General features: G+C 66.6%; 2 protein-coding genes across 2 annotated transcripts; one reads left to right on the top strand and one right to left on the bottom strand.

Moving 5' to 3' along the window:
• Positions 1 to 200: 200 nt before the first annotated feature.
• On the bottom strand, positions 201 to 5,472 carry LOC115343266 (aspartyl aminopeptidase). The gene is made up of 15 exons (XM_030019025.2): positions 5,431 to 5,472; positions 5,212 to 5,299; positions 5,027 to 5,115; positions 4,825 to 4,938; positions 4,352 to 4,477; positions 4,083 to 4,213; positions 3,630 to 3,714; positions 3,050 to 3,157; positions 2,737 to 2,814; positions 2,293 to 2,376; positions 1,852 to 2,012; positions 1,658 to 1,697; positions 1,184 to 1,285; positions 656 to 823; positions 201 to 313 (listed from the first exon to the last, which is right to left on the bottom strand). The coding sequence occupies exons 1-15, from the start codon at positions 5,434 to 5,436 to the stop codon at positions 263 to 265; spliced, it is 1,431 nt and encodes a 476-aa protein (XP_029874885.1). The 5' UTR covers positions 5,437 to 5,472; the 3' UTR covers positions 201 to 262.
• A 6,377-nt stretch (positions 5,473 to 11,849) lies between these two features.
• DES (desmin) lies at positions 11,850 to 17,590 on the top strand. The gene is made up of 9 exons (XM_030019027.2): positions 11,850 to 12,479; positions 14,236 to 14,296; positions 14,481 to 14,576; positions 14,664 to 14,825; positions 14,917 to 15,042; positions 15,771 to 15,991; positions 16,129 to 16,178; positions 16,435 to 16,517; positions 16,647 to 17,590. Exons 1-9 carry the CDS (start codon positions 11,926 to 11,928, stop codon positions 16,686 to 16,688), a joined length of 1,395 nt encoding a protein of 464 aa, XP_029874887.1. The 5' UTR covers positions 11,850 to 11,925; the 3' UTR covers positions 16,689 to 17,590.
• Positions 17,591 to 17,968: the final 378 nt, after the last annotated feature.

The following is a 17,968-nucleotide window of genomic DNA, read 5'->3' as shown; positions in this document are numbered from 1 at the left end:
CTCTCCCCAGCTCTGCCAGGGAGGGGCAGGAGGAACATTCTGCCCATTAGCTAGGACACGGCACTGAGGGGGCCGCTGTTGGGGGGGGGGTGAACACCTCCCGCTCCTGGCCTCAGGGGAGAGCACAGGTGGGAGCCACGGGAGTCCCCAGGGGCACCCAGATCCGTCACCCCCAGCCACGCTCACAGACCACTCGCTGGTGAGACAGAGACGCTTTAATGGCCCCAGGGCTGAGCCCACAGCCGCTCCCTCCCCACCGCGCTCAGTCGACCACCAGGCTGCTGCTGACCGCCGGCAGGAGCTCGAAGAAGCCCTGGAAGGAAACAGGCCGTCAGGGTGGGGGGACAGGCAGCGGCTCCCCGTTGGGTTACGCGCGGGGCGTCACAGCAGGCAGCTCCTGGCAGAGAGCAGGACCGCGTTGCCATAGTAACCCATCACTGACTCAAGGCTATCACCGGTTGCCATAGGAACCATTTGGGGATGGCAGTCGCCAGGGAAGGCTGGGATGCGAGGGGGCACCTCCGGAAGCAGCCAGTACCGGCGGGATGGCCGGGCTCAGCCCCAAGGATGGGGACTGGATGGGGACACGGGGATGCGGGAGATGTGGAGCAACAGGGAGGGGGCTTTGGCGCAGGATGGGGGACACGGGTCTCACCTTAAAGAGGGTGATGCTCTGGAGCACCCCCGAGGTGCAGCACATCTCCCGGATGGAGTGCATGGCCAGCTGCGGGCAGCCGATGTCCAGCACGCGCAGCCCCAGGCGGGAGGCCAGAATGGGGCCGATGGTGGTGCCGCAGGGCGTGTCGTTGCGCACCATGAACTCCTGCACGGGGACACGGCCTCAGCAGCTGCCCACGCTGCCCAGATGGCATCCCAGCTGGGACCCCAGGGCCCGAAGGGAGGCAACCTGGGACGGGGAAGCAGCACAATCCCTGAACCAGGATGCAAAATCCCCCAGAGATGGGATGTGCTCAGGCCGGGCCCTCCCCTCCTGTTCCCGAGCCTGCTCCCCGAGGCAGCCCCAGAGCTGGAGCCCCAGAGCAGGAGGCAGTGCAGACCTTGGCGGGGACGGGCACGGTAACTGAGGGGTGGGGGTCTGGCACAGGCCCCCATCTCCTGAACGCAGGGCAGGGCGGCGGCCCAAGCTGTAACGTTCACGGAGGGCTCGCCCAGCCCCGCTCACCTGCAGAGGGACACCCACACGGGTGGCGATGTCCCGGATGACAGCTTCGGTGACAGCCGTGGAGGCGTAGCGCTGGTTGCTGTTCACTTTGATGACGGGGCCCTGCACAAGGGAAGGCACCGCAGGCCCACGATTGACACCGGGGATAGCTGGTGCGTCTGGAAACACCCGTGCCCGGGCAATGCTATCCCCGCCCAACCCACCAGTCCATTCTCCCCTCCCTGGATGATCCGTGGGGATAGGGACAGCCCCAGCTCAGAGCAGGGAAGGGCTCCAGGGCCAAGGCGGCGGTCCCAATTGATTAACACCAGATGTGTGGCATGCCCAAATCGTGCTGCAGCACAAATGTCTCCCATGTGAGTGCCGTTGAGTTGCCCCCCAGGACCGTGCTCCAGGGAGCAGCTGGGTGTTTCACAGCACTGCAGGAGAGACGTACAGCGTCCGTCCCAGCCCAAAGCAGAGGGCTGCCCTCACCTTGTGGAAGGCCGGACGATGATTCTCCTCATGCTTGTCCCTGCAAAAGAGAAGCAGGAGTTTCATGCTACAGCCCTCCCTCCCTGCTGCGACAAGGACTATCCTATCTGCACTTCCTGGGGAACAATGGGGATACGTCCCCCCAGCCGGTAGGGCAAGCTACCCTGGCCTATGGCACAGCTCAGACTACTCACACGTAGTTAGGGTGCACAGCGTGGGCCATATCGGCGCTGATCATGTAGGACTTGGCCACAGCCTCCTCGAAGGCTGTCAGGTTTTGCGGCGATGCCGAGATCCGGCGCAGCACCAGCTCCGTCAGCAAGGACTCCGCGCCCTGTGCACTCTCTGACCCTACCTGCCAAGGACCACCGTCAGCATGACCCACATGGTGCAACCCCCCCCAGCACCCCAGGGGCTGACTGAGTGACAGGGGGCTCCCCAAAGCCAGCAGAGTGCTTCCAACCACACCAGTGCTTCCCACCCCTGCCTGGGCCATGCTCCACAGGGGGTGAGCAAACCTCCCCTTGCCCCGCCGGGGCCTGAGATCTATCTCCTGCTAGGCTTGGCTTGGGGAGAGCAAAGAACATGGAGCCCCTCCCTGCGCTAGCCACCCCAGGGCTGTGCCCCTCACTCACCTCCTCGTTGTCATAGAGCGCGATGAGACGCACGTTGGGTTCCTGGGAGAGGGAGGAGGGTGTCGCGCACGAGTCAATCAAGGCCTGAAGCGTTAGAGGAGAAAGGACACCAGCTTGAGTGCCATCCCATCCCGGGAAGCTCAGCACTGAGCCGGCAGGAACTTCCCAGAAGAGCCCAAAGCACCGAGGAAGGGAGCTGCGGGCACACACATTACCCAGCGAGAGCAGGAGTCACCCCGGGAGCTGCTGGGAACCCCCCCCACACCCAGCACAGGTGGCAGCCCCCCCCCCCATCCAACCCCAGATCCTTCAAGAAGCCAGATCCACCCCATAGGAACACACCTCCCTGCAGAGCCTCAGTCCAGGCCACAGCCCCGCCAAGCCGAGCCGGGGTGCATGGGGGCCATGCTGCGGCCTCCAGGCTCCTTTCTCCCTCCTGCTCACCTGAAGGGCACAGTAGCAGCTGTGCAGGTTGTCCAGGCGTGGGGAAAAGATGAACTCGTCAAAGGCACCACCCAGCGTCTGCAGGCAGAGAGCCAGGAGGAGAAGGGCACAGGCTCTGGGTCACCAAAAAGTACCTGCCACTGGGTATCCATTCCAGTCCCCTCATCTCTGCTCCTCAGGAGCTGCCGCCTCTCATTCCACTCAGCTCCCAGCCCTGGCATGCCTCAGGCAGAGGAAGCGTGCCGGGTAAAACCTGTGCAATGCCAGCCCACAGGCTGTGTGCAGGCAGAGAGAGGCTCCTGCCCTTACTCACCGCTGGCTGTGTATCCGCCAGGCATAGTTCCAGCTCCACAATCTGCTCCGGTTTCACCCCCAGCTGGGGGCAGAGCAGGGAAAGCAGGACAGGGCTGTGCCGCTCTGCCTAGGAAAAAAGCAGACCTGTGGGCTGGGCAGGCAGTGGATGGCAGGGGAAACTCCCCGTTGGCCCTGGCACAGCCGTCCCACACCCCACTCACGTTGGCACAATCCTCCCTCCTACTAACGCGACCTGTGTTCAAGCCCCCACCTCACACAGGACAGCAGGGCCATTCGCAGGGTGCAGTGAGGGGCGCTCTGCCCTCTGTGCAATCCCCCCTCCCTGCCCTGCCTCCCCAGGGAGACCCTGATAGCTTTACAGGGCCTGCATCTCCTTCCTGGTGCCACAGACCAGGGTGGGAACAAAGACATGGCTGAGCAGATGCATCATGTACGCAGCTCAGGCACAGAGTGGAACGTTACCAGAAGTTCATGGGGAGAAGGGAAACCTGCTGGCAGGTCCCTGAGGACTGGAAATCAAAGGTGACAAGTGTGAGGTCCTAGCAAGCGCCCCTGCTAGTCCTTAGCACCTGGCTCACCTGGGCCGCAGCACTGCAAGGTGTGGCCTCCATGAGCACCTCCTTTTCCAGCTCCTCCTGCACAGCAGTGGCCAGAATGGGAACCCTGTGGGGAGATGGTGCCGTTAGTTCCAAGGGTTTTGCTCACCTGCTTGGGTCATACACAACGAACCCTTCCTGGGGTGCCTGCCTTGCTCCTCCACGGAGCAATTGCCACGCCAAACGGAGCAAGGACACACAACATTTCAAGCACAGATCTACTGTGTCACCTCAGGACACCCCAGTGTTCTTTCCCAAGTCCCAAGCTTGGAAGCATCTCCTGGGAGGGCTCTGTGGGGCTGAGAAAAGCCATTGCAGACCTCCCCACTGCAATGAGCAGCTGCCAGAGGGAGAGAGCTGAGGCTGGGCACCGCTCCAGCTGGGTCCCAGCCCTCCCGAGGGCTGGCCAGGGGTCAGGGCCGAGCCAGGCCTTACAGGTGGTGTTCAGTGTTGGGCCCAAAGTTCTCATTGATGCTGCGCTGCAGGTGGATGGCCAGGTGGGGAATGCGGAGAATGGGCCGCTCCACACGTACTAGGCGCTGCTCCAGGCGCCCCGTGGCTGGGTCCTGAAACACAAGGACAACCGCTGGGGCCAGGCCTGCAGGGCTGAGAGGTTGCAGTAGGTCCCACTCTGGGTGGGAGTCATGGACCCAGAGCCAGAGGCACACAGCTAGCCTACTGTGCCCGTCCCAAATCAGGCTCACCTTTATGATCACCCTCCCGGCCACGGTGAGGTCACGGTCGAACCAGGTGTTCCAGATGCCCCCTCCGTAGGTCTCCACACCGACCTGCACCATGCCCACCTGCCCCCGCTTAGAGCGCCGCTTCACCTGGGCGAGAGCAGAGGCGTCACTGCCGGCACCGCAAAGCCCCAGGGACTGGGTAACTGGTGGGTACCGGGCAGAGCACGCCCAGAGCTTCATCGCTGATCCTGTCAGCGCAGAGCGCTGGGAGGTGCTTTGTGGGACAGGGGACACCAGAGGCGATAACAGCAGGTGAAGCAATGCAGGGGGCAGCACGGGCCGCGCTGGGTGGCAGATTTGGGAGGCGTGGGGACCCAGCATCGGTGCTGTGGAGCACGGTGGGACTCAGGGTAGCTTTTTCTTGTGGAGTGAAACTGGAGGGCACCAGAGAAGGCCCCAGCCCCGGGGGAAGGCAGCCGGCTGGCCGGCCTTACCCTGAGGCAGGGGCTGTCGGTGTGGGCCCCCAGCAGGCTGAACCCATTCCCGGGCTGGAACTGGCCGCCGACGGCGAAGGCGATGAGGGTGGAGTAGTTCCTGGTGACAAAGTACTGGGGGCAAAGGAGCAAGGGTGAGGGGCAGGGGTGAGGGCCGGCCGCCTCCCCCGCTCCCCGCCGCCCTGCCCCCGGCCGGGCCCACCTTCTGCGCGGGTCGCACCTCCCAGTGCTCCGTCTCCTTCAGCTCCTGGAAGCCGGCCTGCAGCAGCCGGCTGCGGCACTCGGCCACCACTGCGGGGAGAGCGGGGAGAGCCGTCAGGGGGGGCCGCACCGAGGGGAGGGGAAGGAAGGGGACGCGGGGGCCGGGCGGGCCCGGCGGCTCCTCACCGTGGTAGGGCGAGGGGCTCCGGTTCACGAACTTCACCAGCTCCTGCGCCGCCGCCTGCGCGGCCTGCTTCGAGCCCTGCGCCGCCGCCTGCGGACACCGCCGTTACCGGACATCTCCACCCCGGGCCGGGACCCCCCGGGAACACCCCCCCCCCCCCCCCCCAGCCCCGGGCAGGGCCCGACCCCCTCCCCGCGCCTGCCCGCCCGCTCGCTCGCTACCTGCATGGCCGCCGCCGCCCCGCCCCGCCGCCCCGCCTCGCGCGCCCCCTGCTGGCGCGGAGGAATGCGCCCAGGCGGCCCCAGAGTGCGCACCCCGCACCCCGCACCCTGCACTCCGCACCCCGCACCCCGCACCCTGCACCCCGCACCCTGCACCCCGCACCCCGCACCCTGCACCCCGGTCCAGGGCCAGGCAAAGCCGGCGCCTGCCAAAGCCAGGACAGAGCTGGGGGCCGGGTGGGTGGAAGCTGGGCGCAGCCAGGAGGGGCTGGGGTGGCAGCCAAGAGGCAGGGATGGGCTCCCCAGGGATGGTCACCCTGGGGTGCCCCAGTTCTGGGCACTAGGTGAGTAGGGGACGCCCCGAAACAGGGCTTGGCCCGCCTGCAGCTGTCCCTGCGCTGCCCATGGGTGCAAGTGCACAGGGGAATGCGCACGCTTCCCGCAGGCGGGGTGTCTTTGGGGTGAGTCACTGGTGTAAGCCAAGCTGCAGCCCCCCATCATTGCTGCTCCCCCACCTCGGCAGTGCTCAGCCCTCACGGAAAACAAGGCACAAGCCCTTGGTGCCATATTGGGGACCAATGTCCCTGAGTGACAGCGATGCGCAGGGGTGCTGGGAGTTGGCACGGTGGCCGGGCAGCACCCCAGCTGCCTGCCAGCCCCAGCGGGGGCACGGCCTGGGCACGTCTAGGGGATGGGACCCCTGGGCCTCGCACGGATCGGAGTGGCTCCCGCCCTTGGCTGGGTCCCCTACGTGGGCTGGGTGTGGCGGTGGGGTTTTGGGTTTCCATCGCTGCTCGTGCATGATTTCCTAGGAAGATCCTGTCTTCCCAGCAATAGGTCTGCGGCCTTAGGAGGGAGATGGCAGCCTGTGAGCGGTGCTTGGGGCCCAGGTGCTCAGTGCGAGCCAGATTCCCAGCTCCTGAGTCACCAGCGTGGGAACACTGTTAGCTGGAGACGCTGTCCGTGTCCTGGGGACTGGAAACTGGTGGTCCTGTTGCCCCTGACCCTGGGACCTGCCGTGCCGGCAGCTCACGACAGCTCTGGATTTATGCTCCCACCCCCCAGCACCTGCCTCTCCCCCCCCTCAAAAGGGAACAAGTACCCCCAGTGCCTGGCACCCTGCAAGCTGACAGCTGGAGGGTCTCCATGTCAACCACAGCCACCATAGCAAAACACAGGGCCAGCGCCCTGCCGAGACAGGACCAGGCTGGGAGCAGGCACCCAGCACCCTGGCCCGGAGCTGGGCCACACTCACCCTCCGCCCTGCACCCTCCTGCCGAAGGGACATGGGTGCCAGGCAGCCGTCCCCCCGACTCCTCCTGCTAGCATCACCCCCCACTGCTGCAGGTACCCAGCTCAGGGCTGGATGCTGCTGGGTGGTCCCCAGGCCATGCCTGGGGGACATCTGGGGACATTTGCAGCATGGGTGCCCGGAGCCCATGGCCCCCCCAGCTGGTGGCTGCCCGGATGGGTGGGTAACCAGTGGACACGGGTGCCCAGGGCAGATGGGTCCGGGGGTGGGTGGGTGCAGGAGCAGGGGGGTGCCCGGATCTGGGGTGGCCGGAGCAGGGGGTGAGTGGCAGGGCCGGGTGCGGCCCTTGCCCAGCCCTGCAGGCGCGAGCAAAGGGCAGCGCCTTGGCATGCCACAGCTATTCCCGGAGCAGCGGGGTTTCCAGAAAAAGCTCCCGCCGGCTATTTCCGGGTGGGCTCTGACTCACCCCTGGCTGGGTGCCGGGGGCTGCACAGCACCTGCCGCGGCCGCCCCCCACCCCATCACCACGCCGCTGGGAAGGCACTGCTCCTGTCCCCATCCCTCTCTGCCCCATGGACGCCTGGGTGCAGCAGGGAGCCCCAGGCAGCCCCCCAAAGCCGGCATCAGCTCCTCCTCGGGGCGCTCGCACCCCGCTGCTGGGCTCACGCGTGCGCCCAGGGGAGCCTGGCAGGGGCAGGATCAGTGGGGACAGGGCACCGTGCCCCTTCCCACATCTCCTGGCAGCCCAGGGTTGGGTGACGCGCAGGCTTTGCTCCAGGAAGCATTCCCTGGGGCGGCAGGTGGCTGCGGGGATGGGCAGCCAGAGCTGAGCCCTGCTGGAAAGGGTTAACGGAGAGATGGCCCAGGACAGAGCCTGTAAACACAGCCGGAGCTCCAGGAACTGCCGCCCCCTTCTCCTGCTGCTTGCCAGGCTGCCTGGACCCCCTCCCTGCCTGCCCTGCCAGGATGAGCGCAGGGATGGCACCCATCGAGGCGGTCCCCCCCATCCCGGCCCACGTGTCTGAGCATGAGAAAGTGAAATCACTGCCCAGGCATTGCTGGAGGCTGAGCGAATGGCCACCATGCCTTACATGAGCCGCCAGTGATGCAGCGGGTAACGGCTACCTCATCTCACTGGCATGGGTGATGCTATCGAGGCCTGCGGGATGGCAGAGAGACACCCCAGCATCCTCATGGACCACGAGGGTGGCCAGTCATCCCTACATCCTCATGGACCACGAAGGCAGCTGGGCAGCCCCAGCATCCCCATGGGTCACGAGGGCAGGTGGACATCTCAGCCTGCCTCTGGGCTGCGGGGATGGGTGAACACCCCCAGCATCCTCACGGATTGCAGGGCTAGCTGGAGATGAGTGATGGCGGCAGGTATATGCCTCGAGCATCCGCGTGGACATGGAGGTAGCTGGTGTCCTGCAGCATCTACATGGCCCTGGGGGCAACAGGTCACCCCCAGGATCCTCGTGGACCACAGACGCAACAACTCACCCTGAGGACCTACAAAGACCTGGGGAGTGGGTCGAGCAAACACCCTCCAACATCCATACAGGTTACAGGGGCTAGCTGAACACCCCCAGTATCCATGCATGCTGCGGGGCAGCCAGGCACCCCAGCATCCCCGTGCCATTTGGAGACAAGCCATCGTCCCCAGCATCCCCATCACCTGGGAGCACAGGGGTGGGGACCAGGGCCAGCCAGACGGGCTGTGTGCCCACACTGCTGGCCCCGAGCCCCAGGGTGGATGAAGGCATGGGGGCAGCTGGGGTGAGCAATGGGTGGGGGTCTGCAGCCTGTAGGGCACCCACAAGCTCCCAGGGCCCCGGTGGGCCAGGCTGGGCCATGGTCCAGGCAGGGAAGGAGAACCATCTCCTATTTAGACAATAGCACGTGCCCTGGGTCCGTCAGCGCCGGGGAATGGGCTGCCTGGTCCTTCCCTGTTAGGGTAAAGGCGCCTGGGAGGCTCATGGCTGTAAAAGGAGCAGGACAGAAGGAGACGGCCGGGGGCCAGGAGGGAGGGGGATGGATGCCCTCACTGTTTCATTCCCATCCCTCTGCTCACCCCTGAGCCAGGGCCAGGCGCAAGGCAGGCGCAGGGGCCCCAGCGGCAGGGAACAGGGCCGAGGAAGGGCCGGCACCCCATCCCCGCATCCTGCCCACCTCCAAGCCGTGAGATGCCCGCAGTCCAGGAAGGCTATGCCCGGCTCGCCGGGTGGCTTAAATCCTGGGGGAGCAGTGGGAAGGGAAGGCCAGGGAGGAGGGGCAGCCACGGGATGCAGCTGGCTTCGCTCACGGGGATGTCATGACCGGAGGGAGTTGTTTGACATTCCAGCTCCTGACGCCTTCCCGGCAGCAGCCTCATCCCAGGGCTTGGTGGGAGCTGGGGCCAGGCCAGCGTGGGGGCTGAGGGGCTGCTTCCCAGGCTCCGCCAGTCTGGGTCAGCCTGGCCTGGGATGGAGCCTCGGGTAGACTGAACGGGGCTGGACAGGACAGGAGGCACCCCTGCACCACTGCTCTCTGCAGCTTCCTTGCTTTTCGAAGCCCCTGGGGCTTTAGCTGGCAGAGTGCTTGGGGCCCGTCCCTGGGATGGGACTCTGGCAGGGTCCCTGGCTCCTGTCCCTCACCCCCTGCTTCCCGTGCTGCCGGGTCCTGCATGCAGACGGGGCTTTCCTAAGAGGTTGTGGAAAGTCCAAGGCGTCCGTTCGCTCTCTGCCAGCCGTGGGGCCCCTGCCTGCACACAGCCATCCCGGAAGGCTGTCACAGCAGCTGAGGAAAGGCCACTTCAAACTGTCCTAGCGCAGGGTCAGGAGGATGCTCTTGGTTAACCCCTCTGGGCTGCTTCCCCTCCTAGCAGCAGTGCCCAAGAGTGCGTTTCCCCTCCCCGGGGCACCCCAACCCTGCACGCCCCTGCTCTGTGGGATGGGGACAAGGGCTCTCCAGGCCTGGGGTGGGGTTTGCATCGCCTTACCTGAAGCACCAGGGCAGGGTGCTGAGCACCGCTGGACATACCACCCCTGGGGGGCACATCCTCCCCACACCCCCAGCTGGCAGGGCAGCGGGATGGGGTCACAGGAAAGGACGGCTGAACAGTACGGCTGGCACTGTGCTGGCCCAGACCCCTGGGGTCCCCCGTGCTGTTGTGGGCACCCACCTGCCCCCCCCAGACAAGGGCTGGCATGCCACCCTGCCGGCACTCATGGGGCAGGCAGGGCACACGTGCGGGACTCAGGGACGCGCAGGGTGCTCTCGGAGCAGGGCCAGGAGGAGGAAGGATGCTGTCTGTTTTTCCATCTTCTCCCCCGCCACCCCACAAGCCCCCCTTCCTTCCATCCTCCCCCCTGCGCTGGGATGAAACAACCCCATCTGGAAATACCTTCCCTTTTAAAGGCACGCTCCGCCAGGCAGTGTGCACCCTTTGGGAAGCCACTGCATTACACTGCGACTAGGCGGCCGGGAGGGACTCTGGGGATGGGGGGGCTTGGGGGGGCAGAAGGGATATGGGGCATCGACCCTCTGCCCACCTGCATGGCTGTGGGGCCCAGACCTTTGCTGTCCCCCCAGGTGGTAGGGAGCAGGCAGGCAGCAGGCAGGAGTGCCTCCCGGAGCCGGGGGCGTTGAGGATGCTGCCGTGACCAAGCCCAAGCCTTTACCATGCTGATGCTGCCACAGGCGAGCCCTGGCACCGCTCAGCATCTGGGTTGCAGCCCGGACAGAGGGCTGGGAGGTGCGGGGCCGGGTAGGGCTGAGCGCTGCTCCTGGTGCTGAGTCACCCGGTGCCCAGTGGCACGGCAGTCCCCTCCGCCAGGGCGTCCAGGGACAGAGGGGCTGGGGCTGTGCCAGCTGATGTCAGCCAAAACAGCCCAGCTTGGGCAGGGCTGGGGGTCACCAGGTGTGCCGGGGGGCCTGGGGAGGAGGGGTGCTGCCCTGGCAAGGGGCAACTCCCCGAGGGGTTACCCCAGCACAGCCCCCCTCCCTCAGGGTGTCCTCTTTAGCTGGCCTGGGTTTGTGCATGGCCCCAGGGGTCCCTGCTCTGGCCCACCACCTATCCAGGAGGTGGGAAGCTGTGGTGGGGGTCCTGGGGTGAACTGGGGTATTCCTCATTCTGGGAAGATTTGGGGAGGCGGGCTGGGCTTTCTGCTCCCCAAAGTACTGCTGGGCCAAGGGGGAGGCTGAGGAGACAGGACAGAGCCTGCAGTGCCCCAGGATGACCTGGGGACCTTGTCCTGCTCTTGGGGTGATGGGGACCAGAGAGGTGCTGGGGCTGCTCTGGGCAGGGTCCCCATCCAGCCATACTCTCCACATGCCTGGCGCAAGAAGGGTTAACAGGGTGCCTCCCCGGGCTATAAATACCACGTTTGTCCCACGTGTATGAGCTCCGGAGACTATTTTGGTTGGGTGCCTGCTGCTTTGGGAATGTGCCAGAGCAAGGACCTGGGGGGTGACATCACCATCACCAGGGGCCGCTTGGACCCAGCACCTGCTCGGGGTCACTCAGCAGCACCCCGAAAGCGCCCAGCCCCGGGCCGGCGCTCAGCCCCCCGTATGAGAAAGAGGGGCTTTAGCTGGTGCGTCAGCACAAGCGTGCTCAGGACAGGGATCCCCCCACATCACCCCCTCCCCAGGGCCCTCCCTTGCCCCTCTCTGTGTGGGGGGCTGGAGTCTGGCCCCACATGGAGAGTTGAGCCTGGTCAGGGCACCATCAGGGGCATTCTGGGGTGCTCAAGGCCAATTTGGGAAGCGGGGCCACTGGGGCATGGGGTCTGGCTCAAGGGGGAAGCAAGTGATGGTGTGAAGGACTGAGTCCCCTTCTTTGCCCCCTGGCGTCAGCCCAGCTCATCCCTCTGTCTGGGCCCCCCGCGGGTGCCACTGCGCCCCGATGGGGGTCTGGGCAGTGCTGGGGGGCTCACCACCAGCCTGCCCCACTTCCCCCCTCACACCCCCAGGGACGGGGCAGTGCACTGGGGGCCAGGGGGGAGGCTGATACACCGATGGGGTCTGGGGGTGCCCGGGGTCCACGGGCATCGTCGTCGCCTGCCTGGGGTTCCACGGGGTGGTGGGCGGTGGCTGGCGGCCGTACCCCCCCCCCGCAGCAGCATCCCCCAGCTGCCCGGCAGCAGGAGGGGCGGGTGATGTCAGCAGGATACAAATAGCGGCGCCTCGCCGAGCTGCCGGCCACTCGCCAGCCCTGCTGCCTGCTCCCTGCTCCAGCCCCGCCGCCCCACGCCGCCACCATGAGCCAGTCCTACTCCTCCAGCCAGCGGGTCTCTTCCTACCGCCGCACCTTCGGCGGTGCCTCCCCGGTCTTCTCCCGTGCCTCCTTCGGGGGCAAGGGCAGCAGTGGCAGCTCCGTCACCTCCCGCGTCTACCAGGTGTCCCGCAGCTCGGCTGTCCCCAGCCTGTCCAGCTTCCGTGCCACTCGCGTGACTCCCCTGCGCTCCTACCAAAGTGCTTACCAAGGAGCCGGCGAGCTGCTGGACTTCAGCCTGGCTGATGCCATGAACCAGGAGTTCCTCCAGACCCGCACCAACGAGAAGGTGGAGCTGCAGGAGCTCAATGACCGCTTCGCCAACTACATCGAGAAGGTGCGCTTCTTGGAGCAGCAGAATGCCCTCATGGTGGCCGAGGTGAACCGCCTGCGGGGCAAGGAGCCCACCCGCGTGGCTGAGATGTACGAGGAGGAGCTGCGGGAGCTCCGGCGCCAGGTGGACCTGCTCACCAGCCAGAGGGCCCGTGTCGAGGTCGAGCGTGACAACCTGCTGGACGACCTGCAGAAGCTCAAGCAGAGGTGAGGAGGGGCCCTGGTGTGTCCTTGTGGGCATCCATTCCTGCATCTCCATCCCTAGGGATGGGTGGTAGCAGAGCTCACCCTGGCAGCCCCCTGAGTGCTCACTGCTGTCCTTGTGCCCTGTGCTCGGAGCCCATTGTGGCCCCGCTCCTCTGTCCCCCTCATGCCGTCCCCCAGGGTGGGAGAGCACCCCGGCCATGCCTGTCGCTAGCTGCACCTGCATGCAGGGCACTTTGCAGGGTGCCAGGTCCTGGCACGGTGCCTGCGAGTTTTGGGAGGGAGAAGAGCACCCATGACTTGCTACACCAGTGCTGGGTGCTCCCCAACCCACAGCGTGAGGTAGGTTGGGGGGAGCTGGCCCAGCGGCATGAGGCAGGGCAAGGGAAGAGCCCACAGCCTGGGCATCTCAGCAGGGCACTCTGGACGGCCGCTGCCAGCACTCACCAGGCGCCCAGGCAGCACCCAGCGGGCAGGATGGCTCCGGCAGTAGGGGTGTCCCCTGTGTCCTCCCTTGCAGCGGGGCCGAGGCCGGGCTGCGATGCCATGGGACCCCCAGAGCTGGGAGATCAGAGTGCTCCGCTCCAGGGTCCCCATCCTCACTCAGACCGGGGAGGGCCGGCCAGCCCGTGGGTGCACTGAGCCCTGCGGGACAGACAGATGGACGGAGTCTGCCACGCAGGCGGAAGCGAGGGGGAGGATGACCCGGGGGGGTGCTCCCGACGCAAAGGAGGGAGGGGAGGAAGAGGCCACACTTCCGCAGGCCAGGGATGCTCCAGGGCTGCCGTGGGTGTCCACGGTGCCCCGGGAGCAGAGGGGACCCCCCAAGGATGGCGTGGGCCTGGCTGGTGCCGGGGAGGGGGCTGGGGCCAGGGGGGAATAGCCACAAGGGCACCCAGGCTGAGTGACCCCCAAGGGACTGACGAGCATGGGGACACCTGGCAGCAGGGGCGGATGCTCAGGGGAAGCTGCTTTTTCTGATGCTGGTCTGCACCTTCCCTCCTGGCCCCTGTGCCCTGGGGACGCCAAGTCCCCATCTCCCGGGGGTGACACAGGCTGCTGCCTCCCCCTGCAACCCCAGCCTCTGCCCCAGATGGCCAGCACTGGGGTCCTGGTGGGGCAGAGCCCCTGATGCTGGGAGGCTGGGGGTGGTGGCGTGGAGGACCCCTCAATGTCAGGGGAGGAACAGGGCCCAGAACAAACGGGTGTCAGTTTCCTGCCACTCGGTGTGCCAGCACCGTCGGGGCATCTCCGCCTCCTCCCCGCCGCCTTCCCCCTGACCGGCAGCCTGTGGCACTGCCCCGTCCCCTGGCACAGCCGGGCTCCCCAGCCGTGACCTTGGGCTCACACCCCAGCGGTCCCTGCTCCGTACCCCCATCGCACAGCGCCGCTGAGACCCGTCTGTCCTCCGGCTCTCCCCGGGACGGCACAGCTGGTGGCCATCCCTTGGGCCCCCCGTGTCGGATCCTGCACCCCGTCCCCCCGGCTGCCGGCCACTCTCCCCTATAAGGGCCGGGGCAGCGCGTGTGGCACCGAGCTGACCTCATGCCTTTGTGCTCTCTCTGGCGTTGACTATAATAGGGAACGGGAGGAAGAGCCCCTGGCCCCCCGCCAGCCCTCCCGCCGCCTGCTGGGAATGCAGAACAATCCGCCGTCTTCCCACCAGGCCACGCTGGGCTCAGGGACAGCTTGGGGGGACATCGCTGCCGGGGGTCGGGGCTTCCTCCGGACCCCCCTAACCTCCCCTCTCTGCCTGCAGGCTGCAAGAGGAGATCCAGCTGAAGGAGGAGGCTGAGAATAATCTGGCTGCTTTCAGAGCCGTGAGTACCTGTCCCCCACTGCAAGGCCTGGGACCCCTGCCTCCCCTCCCACTCCCCATCTCCCCCCAGCAGCCCAGTCCCAGCACCAGGGCATGGCCCTGGGCACAGCTTTGCACCTTCCAGCCTAGGTGCATTCCCCGCACCCCCCCCCAACATCGCTACCCTTCACTTCGTGTCCCCCCAGGACGTGGACGCGGCCACGCTGGCACGCATCGACCTGGAAAGACGCATCGAGTCCCTGCAGGAGGAGATCGCCTTCCTCAAGAAGGTGCACGAAGAGGTAGGTCGGGGTGGGCCCCTTTCCTGCGGGCACCCATGGGGCCGGCAGATGGAGCGGGTGCCCTGAGGTGTCACCTTCTCCCCCCAGGAAATCCGTGAGCTGCAGGCTCAGCTGCAGGAGCAGCACATCCAGGTGGAGATGGACATCTCCAAGCCCGACCTGACGGCTGCGCTGCGGGAGATCCGCACCCAGTACGAGAGCATCGCCGCCAAGAACATTGCCGAAGCCGAGGATTGGTACAAGTCCAAGGTGCGGGTGGCGGTGGGCTCCGGGCTGGCCCCAGCGTGGTGGGTCCTGGCTGTCCCGGTGGCCATGCCCGCTGACCCTGGCCTCTCCCCAGGTGTCTGACCTGACGCAGGCAGCCAACAAGAACAACGACGCGCTGCGGCAAGCAAAACAGGAGATGCTGGAGTACCGGCACCAGATCCAGTCCTACACCTGCGAGATCGATGCCCTCAAGGGCACGGTGAGCTGCAGGGCAGTGTCGGGGAGACCACCAGCTTCCCTGCAAGGACCTGCTGCGCTGGGGCTGCTCGGGGACCTCTGGGACATCTCTGGGGTGGAAGGCTCTTCCCAGCTCTCTGAGTTGCTGCCATGGGGGGACTCATCCCCCAGATTTGGGCCGCACCTCCCCCAGTGGCAGTCTGGGCCTCTGCGACGTGTTTTGGCAGAGCCCCAGCATCAAGGCACGGATTGCAAAAGGTGCCCCAGACCGGGAGGCTCCAGGCAGGCGGGCGCAGGGCTCGGGGTGTCTGGTTGCAGGCTGGGAAGGTGGTTGCAAACAAACAGGGCACAACAGTCCCGCTCTGGCACGGTCACAGTCACAGGAGCCAGTCAGCAGCCACCAGTGTGGCAGTGCCACCCCCAGGCAGCCGTCCGGTGCTCCTGCACCTCTCTGCGCCCCGCTGCCGGGGTAGGATGGCTTTGCTGAGGGGCCTGGGCACCCGGGCAGAGGGTGCTGGGGTTGCCCAGCACTTGCCCAGCTTGCCACTGCCAGACCCTCCTGCCCAGCGCTGGGCAGACGGAGGGTGACAGCCACCCATCACGGTCCCACATCAGCTGGACCCAGCCCAGGACTGACCACGGCTCTCCTCAGGTCCCTGTTTCTCCCCTAGGATCCCCCCAGTATCCTCACCCCGGGTGAGCCCTGTCCCCTCCGGGTCCCCCCCTTGCTGAGCCCCCCTGTCTCCCCAGAACGACTCACTGATGCGCCAGATGCGGGAGATGGAGGAGCGCTTCGCAGGGGAGGCCGGCGGGTACCAGGACACCATTGCCCGGCTGGAGGAGGAGATCCGACAGCTGAAGGAGGAGATGGCGCGGCACCTGCGTGAGTACCAGGACCTGCTCAACGTCAAGATGGCCCTGGATATGGAGATTGCCACGTACCGCAAGCTGCTGGAGGGCGAGGAGAACCGGTGAGTGGCAGGGGAGCAGGACAAGGTGGGGGGATCAGCAGGCTCAGCTGGTTTTTGGGGCTCCCACCCCACGAGCAGCTGCCCAAGGGCTGGGGCTGGCTGGCTGACATTGAGCTCTCCCGTCTGTGTCCCCACAGGATCAGCATCCCCATGCACCAGACCTTTGCCTCCGCACTCAATTTCCGAGGTGAGCATCGCCCCATGAGGAAGAGAACCTGGGACCAGTCCCCAGGGGTCCCTGGAGTGGGGGGCAAATCTCCCTCCTGGGGGGCTGCAGCCAGGCTGGCAGGTTGGGGACCCAGGGGTGCCACACTGACCCCCTGGTGTGGGGGCACTCGGTTGGGTGTTGCCATGAGCTGAGGGGGGTGTTAAGCCAGTCCCACTGCTGTGCCCCCGTGCCACATGTCCCTGCGGTCCCATCCCCTGTGTCCTCCCGCCCGCAGAGACCAGCCCAGAGCAGCGCGGCTCCGAGGTGCACACCAAAAAGACCGTGATGATCAAAACCATCGAAACCCGCGACGGGGAGGTGAGTGCAGGGCGGTACCGGGGGGTAGTGGGGAGGCGGGGGGGGGGGGCCGAGCACGGCACCTGTCCCCGCGCTCGGGACTCCGGTGCTGGCACGGCATGGCGTCTCACGGTGCCTCTCTCCTGGCAGGTGGTGAGCGAGGCGACCCAGCAGCAGCACGAAGTGCTGTAGAGGAGGCTGCTCCAGCAGCCCACTGGCACCTTCCGTCCCTGCCTCCGTCCTGCCGCCAAGCCCCCCTCCTGCCCCCCACCTTGCCCCCCGGTGCTCCCCCGGCACTGCCCGAGGGGTCCCCCCCTGCACAGCCGCCGCCGGGCCCCCCGCACCCCCCGGGCTCTCTCCTTTGGCTTTGAAAGGCTCGCTCTGCTTTCGCAGCTTCGCAGCAGCAACGCCAGCGTCAGGATCAGGCCCGGGCCAGGGGGGCGGCAGGAGGGAGGGAGGGGACAGGCAGGAGGGGCTGGGGGGAGCCGGTGGTGGCCTGGGCCAGCTCCCTGGAGAGCCGGATGATCCCAGCAGCGGGTTCTGGATCCCCCCTCAGCCCCGTTCCCACACCGGGCATGGGCTCAGGGTTCATCCCACGGGAGCAGGGACCTGTCCCCCTGCACCAGCACCGCTGGCCTCCCCGGAGCTGGCACTTCTCCGGGTGCATGGCGGTGATGCTGGGGATGGGGAGAAGAGGGGTCTGGGCCAAGCCCCCCCTTCTCTGCCCGGCTTGGAGCCAGGGTGCTCCCAACCTGCGTCCCCCTCCTGGCCCGGGGGGGCTGGGGCCCTGCGGTCCCCCCAGCCCGAGAGGCAGCCCCATGGGGCAGAGGAGGGCAGCGCCCACCCCCCCCATCGCGGGGACCCCCAGCAGCAGGAGGCTGTGCGGGGCCAGGCTCGTGAGCCGAGAAGGTACCCGTAGGTGGACACAGGAGAGAGGAGGAGTGAGTGAGTGGGAGAGAGGGGGGAGAGAAGGAGAGGAGCCGGAGAGAGGCCCGGGGGCCAGGGCAGGCGCCCCCACCCCTCACCCCACTGCATCCCCACCCCACTGCGTCTACGTGACTCTTCAGGCGGCTGAAATAAACAGTGGAGCATCACCCCTTCCTCCCAGCGCATCTCTGGAGCAGAGATGGGATGGGATGGGGTGGTGGGGAGGCAGCACTGAGGGGGCATCACACGGGCCTCCGGGGCTGGGCTGGGGTGGATGAGGGGGCCAGCATCCACCTGAGCCATCTCTTCCCTATGCTGCTGGTCCCCCCCAAAACATGTGTGTCCCTCATCTTACACTGAAGGTGCCCCAGAGCGTTTTTCTGCCTGTGGTGGTGGGTTTCCCAGTTGCACTGGGTGGGAGAGCCCTGCTGGGACTGGAGGCAGTGACACCTGACCCCTGAGCAGGTTTGGACGGGCTCTGGGTGACCATCCCCTGTCCTCTCTATACACCTAGGGGCCTTACACCATGGCCCAGTGGCACTCAG

This window comes from Aquila chrysaetos, chromosome 6 (genome assembly GCF_900496995.4).
Source record: "Aquila chrysaetos chrysaetos chromosome 6, bAquChr1.4, whole genome shotgun sequence".
Lineage (NCBI taxonomy): Eukaryota > Metazoa > Chordata > Aves > Accipitriformes > Accipitridae > Aquila > Aquila chrysaetos.
The sequence above is the reverse complement of the archived record's forward strand: the minus strand, read 5'-3'. Positions and strand labels throughout refer to the sequence as shown.